Source organism: Vombatus ursinus, unplaced genomic scaffold (genome assembly GCF_900497805.2).
Source record: "Vombatus ursinus unplaced genomic scaffold, bare-nosed wombat genome assembly UNPS02014877.1, whole genome shotgun sequence".
Taxonomy (NCBI): Eukaryota; Metazoa; Chordata; class Mammalia; order Diprotodontia; family Vombatidae; genus Vombatus; species Vombatus ursinus.
The window spans coordinates 2,459,693-2,468,960 of record NW_020954655.1 but is presented as its reverse complement, the minus strand read 5'-3'; the positions used below and the strand labels follow the sequence as shown (position 1 = coordinate 2,468,960).

The window sequence follows — 9,268 nt, the reverse complement described above, 5'->3', positions numbered from 1 at the left end:
AAAGAAAAATAGCATAACAAAGAATCCTTTCACAGATTATAAAAGAACCTCATTTGATAGAAGAAGATCTGAACTATTCGCCAAACTTGTTCCACTAGCAAGCATCAACCTTTCTGGCACAATATCCCTACCTCCCTCCTATATCTCTCCATAATTCCCTCACACATAAACACTCAACTGAATTCTGAAACCAACTACCAAAATGCAAAGAGATTAAGAAGGGACAAATGTATGTTGTGAATATGTACAGCCATCTTCCCCTTTTCTATAGGTTTATAATACTTTGCATTTCTTTTGGAAGTTAAAAAAAAATCAAACTATTTTTTAATCAAACCATTAGGAAAACATGACAAAGCCTTGAAACACTGAACAGGAAGGCTATATTAATTGCATCCAGTAAGAAGTTGGTATAAAGAGAACAAGATCTTTTCTAACACAATGCCTGGTACTAATGTGATGCTCATAAAGTTTTAACCAACAGTGATAACTGGATAATTAATTGGTGCTAGCTGCCTCCTATACTCTGGGGTAGAAAAAAGCTCTCCCTTGCAACATGCTTACATTCCAGAAGTTTAAGTTGTCTATCTACCCTTTCCTGTCTTTTGTTTTTGTTTTTTGCTAGGCAGTGGGGTTACTCTTGCCCAGGGTCACACAGCTAGTAAGTGTTATATGTCTGAGGCCGGATTTGAACTCAGGTCTTCCTGAGTCCAGGGCCGGTGCTCGATCCACTGTGCCTAGCTGCCTCTCTTTCCTGTCTTAAGATGGTCCTCTCAACAAGCTGTTTCTGTTGAAGAAGGCAAATGGGCAGGACTAGGGTGAGATATCACATTTTTTTCTTCTTTAGGGAAAACTAATTCCCCCCCAAACCAGTCATCTACTATTTCATTAAAAGGCTTAAGATTGTTCTGCAAGCAAAAAGAGGCCTTCTTTGGTCTTAACTCAAAATCGTTTCATGTTAGTCTCAAAAAATACTTTAACTGAAGTGTTGCCCCTACAGTACCTTTCAGAAGGTTAAGAAAAGGTAATGTGAGCACCATTCTTAGAAAAGCCAACATGAAGGAACCAGAGCTTCACATGCCTGCTGGGAGATTTTCCATCTTGCTTGGTGTCCCAGCTGAAAGCTGTCGTGAGCACTGTCTTCATTAAAAGGAAAGATCACCTGGGAGCTGCTCAGTGCTCTAATCCAAGTAACCCTCTTTCCCAGACTCCCCTCTGAATGCCAGGTTCTTGTACTGGAGAGAAAAGCACAACTGTGTTTCTCTTTTCCAATCAGTGGTGAACTCATGGTTGCTGCTTTATGGTCTATGGTTATTCATGGCTTAATCAGGTGGATGTGAAGGCACCAAACAAAAGTGGATGGCTGCCTCAGGGATTCACATCAGATGAGGTAGGTTGGGGAGGAGAACTACTAATACCTATAAACCCAAAAGGCTATTCCAGCTTCTAGGAATGGAATACCTCTGAACCAGATGAAAGCCTGTCAAGTGCTCCAACAGACAGAATAGGAGTCATCTTAACTGAAGGGATGAGCCTGGGTACTATTAGCCCTCTGTGCTACCTCCAGTCCAGATCTGAGCACCAGTTTCTACCATTTCTTCACCTATTAACTAAAACATGTAATGGAACCAACAGAGTACAGAAGCAGATGCGAAATTTCCATAAAGGTATTCTTTAAACTTGCTCAATTTCTTCATTCTTAAATTTTCACTGAAAGGTAAAAATTTCCATACAAATGGACCCATTCTCCCACCCCAGATGACTACTGGCAATGATTCTATTTTGCAATAGATGCCAGGGAATCCTTCATATTCTTGGTCATGGTAGGAATGAGGTGCACGTGGACATCAACATATTTGGTCACAGAGGACTCTAGCTGCCTTTTCACCTGCTGCTCCTTGCTCCTGGCATCCATCAAGTCTTTGTCATTGCAGTCACTGGTCACAAGTGCCTGGGCCTAGGCCAAGGGAGCATGGCAGATTTCAAAGTAATAATGAACCTGCTGCATGGGGGCCTGGGTATCCTCACAGCAGCTGGCACTGCACCAGAACAAGGTACCTGGCATTCTGCACATATTCTCCTGCTCCAGCCCTTTCACCATGGTATCCACAGCCTCCTGCACCCAGAGCTGCTGTGCCTCTGCCACTGTGTACAACCCCACCCCCATTCCACCTAAGCACTCTTTCCCGTGTCCACAAGGAGCCCTGAGAGCAGCCCCACCCCTCATCAGACCACCCACACGTCCTTCGTATATTTTTTTTTTTAAGAAGCTAGGATTAGATATCTGTTTGGTCTCTAGGTCCTGGAGGTTGTGAATAGTTTTAGAACTGCTGTTGGGAGACAACCTAATAAGGACCAAAGGTAATAATTAGTCAAATGGCAAAAGTTAGATATGATTTAGAATAAGAAGACATGTCTTTCTCTTTGGGGAACAAAATCACCTAGGATGAAAATTGAGGATCTACATCAAATAACAAATTACAGTTGATGAGAAGCATGACTTCTGTTGACATGTTTAAACCCATTCTGAAGTATACTTTGATTATTTTATACTGTGTGTTCTTAAAATCAAAGAGATCTTAAACCTCAAAGGGTTGGAAGAACTCAAAACTTCTACTTCCAGGGGAGACCATAAATAAAGACAGAACAATAAAACATCACCACCTACATGCCAGGTATATTTGTATAATATCAGAAAATCACGTATCAGACAAGAGGGAAAGAGTTTCCTGTCAGCCACAGGATGCCAAAAATTAATTATCCTGTAAAGGATATTTTATCCATTTATTATGAAAGAGTATTTAATCTACATTTATAAATTAAAATATCTATACAAGAAGCTTTTGCATTTTAACCTCAAGTAATCTACGTACTTTAAAGTAACATACATTGGTTTTCTTATTAAAACATGCAAGATAACCACGGTCCCATAATGACTGTAACTCCAGTTTAACAAAACTGTTCAAATACCAGTGTTTCCAAATCTGTAACAAAGTAATAACCCACATATTTGGAAGTGATGAGTTGTTTTCCAAACTATACACTGCAAGACTCAAATTGCGTAATAAGAGTTTATTTAGCTTACCTTTCCACAATCCATTCAGGTCGAATGACTTTTTCGCCTTTTAGTTCTTTTATTTTGGCATTAGTAAGATTTGTGGCAATAATATGTGTTGTTTTGGATCTGGAATAATATACATGGTACTGGCCTCCATGTAACATCATCAGTTTCCTCAATTCCTCAGCAGAAGGATCTGTAAAATTAACAAAAAAAAAATGTGTCTATACACACACACACACACAGAGCTATGTAATGAGTTTCAATAAAAGCTTTCATTCAGGCTACCATAAAAAAGGCTAAGGCAAGATTTGAAGACATCACAGTGTAAAGCAGAATGCATGAGCAAAGTCCAACCAAAACAAAGTAATTTCTACCATGTGATACTTGCCACAGCAAAGAACTATTACTAATCATGTAGCAACTTTTCTTGAAATTCTGTTTCATTCTTCTTAGTGTAGCAGGTTCAAAGTGAATAAACCAAACCCATTGATGTAAATTTTATTATTTCAAAAATTAGGACCCTAACAAATTTGCCTGTGAAGAAATTTCTAACCAACTCAATAGGTCAATGCTTTAGACAATGAAAAATCCTAGCAGCACTCAAATAGCAGAAGTTGCTCAAAACTCATTAGTAGGTGAATGAAAGTGAATAAAAAGAAACTCACAAACAAAAGTTAGAATTAACGAACAGCTTACTTTGAATTTGATAACTCACAAATGAAAACATCTTCAGGGTTAATCTTAGTCCAACTCTCACTTGATGGTGATTTAGAAATATGAGGCTCAATTACGGCAAAGTGATCTAGCCCAAGGTCATTTAGAGAGTAAAAAAGCTAGAACTAGAGCGCAAGTCCTGTAACATCTGATCTTCTAGTTGTGCTTTATGCATTCTATGGTCTAATGATTGGTTACATATTAACGTTACTTTTCCCATCAAACAATACAAATAAGAAGAAATGAAATTTGGGGCTTCCATCCTTCCTATTGCCTCTATAATCTTCCTAAAACGCTGACTCTGAACAGCTGTCCCTCACTTAAATCCAATCCACTTGCAAGTAATGACATCATGCCATGGTCCGCTTCGAGAATGAAGGGCAAACAACAATGACAACAATCATTTGAGGCAGTGATGGGAAGTGAAACGATTTGTTAGAGTAGGAGATGGTTTAAATATGGGCTCCAATGATTATTAGCTGTGATTATGAGCTAAATTATATAACCCCTCAATTTCCTCATCATAAAATCAACATTTTACATTATTTGTCTCACAGTGTTATTTTAAGGAAATTACTTTGCAAGCTGTCAAGTACTATGTGTGTGTGCCTATGTGTGATATTATATCATCTCTTCTACTTAATATCTCACAAATTCCCAATTGTCCAACGAATGCCCAAATGTCCTAGGAAAACTAGACTGTGTCATCTGATAAATTAATGTCCACTTTCATCCTACCGTCATGCCTTTAGTTCATGTGATCCACAATACTGGAGTAGATTCACCCTATCATTGACTGCTTAAGTCCTTTCATTTAAGATCCAATGCTGATCTTATTCCACCTCATCTCCCAACTGAGTGTCACACCCTATTCAATTATCTCAGAGTCGAGATTTTCCTTTGCATTCATCACAATCTCCCCTATGAGGCAACTACTTTTTCCACTAATTTCCTGGACGGCTGAGAGTAGGTTACCTGATTTCTAACTATCTTAGGGCCTATCACAATGCCTTAAACATAACAAATACTAAAAATGTTTGCTGGATTGCTCACAACTTCATTCTATTAGGAAGAAATGGATTTGAAAAATGGAGTTTATGCTTTGACTTCATCAGAATGATTATTTACGTTATGGGGTTATAAAGTATAATGATTGGCCTACAGGTAGGCCCCAGCTGAACCTAAGTGACTCTGTGTTTAATCATTGGTTGATATTATTGTCCTAAGGAAGGGTTCTTTGAAAACTCACCTGCAGAAAGCCAAAATACTTTTCTGCTGCTTCTGATGATTAGAATTAAGAATTCAAAACTGGAAAGAATCTTAAATATCATCTAAAATTGAAAGTGAAAAGTAAAAGTAGACCTGGGCTCAAATGTTGCCTCTGATATTTACTACTTCTATCTGATCTGGGGCAAATCAATCTCTTAAGTTTCGGTTTTCTCATTTATAAAATGAGTGGTTGGTCTGGCTTCTAAGGCATCATGGTATAATGGAAAGTGTGCTTGATTTGCATTTAGAGCACCTGAATTTATCTCTCCAGCTTTGCTATCAATATGACCATGTGCACGTGGCTTAACCTCTCTGGTGCTCAGTTTCCTCCTTAACAAAAGGAGAGAGTGGGACAATTTATAACTTAAGACCCTGCCAGGTCCAAATCTTATGATCCTTCAGGCTACACGTTCACGATCCTATAATCATTATTTGCAGATAACATTATGGTATATCTAGAAAATACAACCATTTCAATTAAAAAAGTAATAGAGACAATGAATTCAGCAAAGTTGCAGGTTGCCAGGTTTACTCACAAAGATGATTTGTTTTTTTAATGCAAGAGATCAAGAAAATATTTTTTTTTTACAAAAATGTTTTACAATAGCAACAAAAACTAAATATTTGAGGGTAAAACTAAAAAAAAGGAAAATTATAAAATTATAATGACTGAAATAAAGACTTGAATGACTCATAAAGCATAACAGACAGGTCAGATCAATACCAATATTATAAAAACACTAATACTCAAATTAATATTCCTTAAAGAGGCAGTTAGGCAGTGTACAAAGCACTGGACTAGAAGCCAAGATCTGAATTCAAATATGGCCTTAAGATAAAGGGAAAAAGGGGGCAGCTAGGTGGCACAGTAGATAGAGCACCAGCCCTGGAGTCAGCAGGACCTGAGTTCAAATCTGACCTCAGACACATGAAACTTACTAGTTGGGTGACTCCGGGCAAGTCATTTAACCCCAATTGCCTCACCAAAAAAAAAAAAAAAGATAAAGGGAAAAAAGACTCACATGTACAAAAATATTTATAGCAGCTCTTTTTTGTGGTGGCAAAGAATTGGAAATTATGGGGATGCCCATTAATTGAGGAATGACTGAACAAGTTGTGGTATATAAATGTAATGGAACACTACTGTTCCATAAGAAATGATGAGCAAGTAGACTTCAGAAAAGCCTGGAAAGACCTGCATGAACTGATGCTTAGTAAAGTGAGCAAAACCAGGAGAACATTATACACAGTAACACCCACATTGTGAGATGACTAACTTTGATATACTTAGCTCCTGTCAGCAGTGCAAGTATCTAAAACAATTTCAAAAGACTCATGATGGAAAATGCCATCCACATCCAGAAAAAGAACTATGGAGTCTGAATGCAGATCAAAGCATACTGTTTTCTCTTTTTCTGTTTGGTGTTCTTTCTCATGGTTTTTCCCTTTGGTTCTGATTCTTCTATCACAACACAACTAACGTGGGAATTTCAGGTGATTATACATGTATAGATTATATTGGATTGCATGCCATCTTGGGAAGTGGAGAGGGGAGGGAAGGGGGGAAAGCTTAAAATTCAAAACCTTATAAAAGTGAATGCTGAAAACTAAAAACAAACAAATAGATAAATAAGTTTTTTTTAAAAGATACATAACAGCTGTGTAATCCTATACAAGTCACTTAACCTCTGTCTCTCAGTTTGGGATAATAAAAGCACCGTCTTCCCATGACTGAGAAGTTATAAACAACAGTACTTGGTGTCTGATTTTTATAAATAGGGTGAGGAGTGTGACACCTAGGTTTTGAAAATGAATGAATGGTGATGCCCTTGACAGCAATACAGAAGTTAGGAACTTAGGTGTGGGAGGAAAAGACAATGAGTTCAGTTTTGGACATGTTGAACTTAAATGAAATCCTAAATGCTTAAATTAAGAAGAAAAAAAAAAGAGAAGCAAGAGTAAATACTTTCTGAACTGCAAAAAAGTTCTTTCAGAAGCCTAAGGGAAATAGGAAAGGGGTACACCAGCGAAGTCAGCAACAGTACACAATAGTTTCCCAGTGCAACCAGAAATGAGTCAAAGACATGCGTGGGCTATAAGACTCTATGTCCAGAGAAAGCGAGAGGACAAGACTTCCTGAAAAATCCTCAGGATACTCAGAAGGGCCCAGAATGTTCAAAAAGAAGCCCAGTGACCAGAATAGCATGGTGCTATACATAGCATGCAGACTGGGAAACTTCAGGCCTTAAAGTGCTGAGTCCTTAACTCTCTTTCCTGAGAAGGCAGAAAGTTCCAAGAAGATTCAGTGCTCTGAACTAAGAGGTTCAAAAGATATCCAGGATAGCTTAAATTCTGAGAGGCAGAAGTCAACCCAAAAGCCAAGATGACCTAAGTTAAGATAAACAGGGCAAAATATGTGAAAGCACAGCATGGGATGGAGCTTGGTCCTGGAACAAAGCCCCAATTTAAATAAAAGAAAACTGACAGTATCAAAAAATGACTGCAAATTTAGAGATCCTCAAAATAAAAGCTCTGCAGAAAAGAACTCAAAAGAGAATAAGGAGCAAAAAAGACAAAGTGGCAAACTTTACTCAAGAAATGTACTCCCTGAAAATTACATCAAATAGAAATCAATGATTCCACCAGACAGTGAGATATTAGAATATGATTTTTTTTTTTTGTCTAGGCAATGGGGTTAAGTGACTTGCCCAGAGCCACACAGCTAGTAAGTGTTATGTGTCTGAGGCCGGATTTGAACTCGGGTCCTCCTGAATTCAAGGCCAGTGCTCTATCCACTGTGCCACCCAGCTGCCCCTTGCGCCACCTAGCTGCCCCTATGATTTTTTTTTAAAAGCTTGGACACTGTATTTCAAAAAATCATAAATGGAAATTTCCCAGATCTATCAGGACTAGATAACAACATAAAAGACAAAAGGATATATACCAAGCATTTTATGAAAAAACTTTCAAAGACTCATGAGAAACCTTGAAAATTAAATTTATATGAGCAAATGGAGTTGGGCAGCTAGGTGGTGGAGTAGATAGAGCACTGAGCCTGGAGTCAGGAAGATCTGAGTTCAAATCTGGCCTCAGACACATACTAGTTGTGTGACTCTGGGCAAGTCATTTAACCCATATTTTCCACAGTTTCTCATCTAAAAAATGGGGACACAATGGAGAAGGAAATAGCAAACCACTCCAGTATCTTTGCCAAGAAAAGCCCATGGACAACGTCCAGGGGTTATGCAGCATCATATACAACTGAAAATGAACAACAAAAACAAGATGCTATAGTACTAATATTCTAATGGGAAGAACAGAGGAAAAGTCTCTTCAGAACTTCAATATCTTCAAAAGGTGTTTGTATATTTAAGTTGCTACTAAGTTCTGGTCTTTCCACTAGATGTAAGTCTTTTCTATTCTTATTCTCTGTTCAAGTGCTGACCACAACATCCTAGCCTTTCTCCTCTTAGTACCTACGCTTACATTATTTACTCTTCTCAAAATTAAAAAGCCTTTCTACCACAGCTCCATCCATCTGATTTCTATGCATCCTTCCAGGCCCAGCTTAAATGTGAGCTCTTCCATAAAAGGCCTATCTAATCATTCCAGGCAAAAGTAATTTCTCCTTCTAATGAAGAGTAGTATTTAACACACAGCCTTTCACATTCCACTTGGCATTATAGTTATCTTTAACTCCCTTCCTCTACTAGACTGCCACCTCCCTAAAGTCAGAAGCTCTTTTATTTATCTATCTGGGTCTCCCTCTCCTCAAGTATAAACATAGTACATTACATAGGAGGTAGGAATGAAATGCTTTTTTAGGTTCTATTACTTGCTTGTTACTTTGTTCTGGTAATATTCACTGTACATAAACAGTGAATATTGTTGAATATCAAAGGCAATATTTGGCCTTCCCCAATACTGCCATATATCTACTCTGCTCCACAATCTTGCAAGGACACTAACAGTGGCCCACAAATGTGCATTTGCCAACTCTTTCAGTACTTAAAGAATAACGCATCAGCAAGCATTTTATTAAATACTAAATACCTCCTTAGCATGTACAAGGCATTGAGGTTACAAAAACAAAACAGTTCCTGTCCTAAATGTGTTTACATGCTATTTAAAGGAAACATGTACATATAACTAAAGAGAGTGTGTGTGGGTATATGTGTGTGTACACACACACACACACACACACACACACACACACACACACACACA

At 38.0% G+C, this 9,268-nt stretch overlaps 1 protein-coding gene and 1 pseudogene across 2 annotated transcripts in view; both read right to left on the bottom strand.

Moving 5' to 3' along the window:
* Positions 1–9,268, bottom strand: part of REV1 (REV1 DNA directed polymerase) — a 126,376-nt gene that overhangs the window by 58,161 nt on the left and 58,947 nt on the right. For both annotated transcript variants that reach the window (XM_027842567.1, XM_027842568.1), the window contains exon 4: positions 3,083–3,251. In XM_027842567.1, the coding sequence (XP_027698368.1) occupies positions 3,083–3,251 (169 nt within the window). The remainder of the gene's footprint in view (positions 1–3,082; positions 3,252–9,268) is intronic.
* LOC114028328 lies at positions 1,775–2,224 on the bottom strand (annotated as a pseudogene).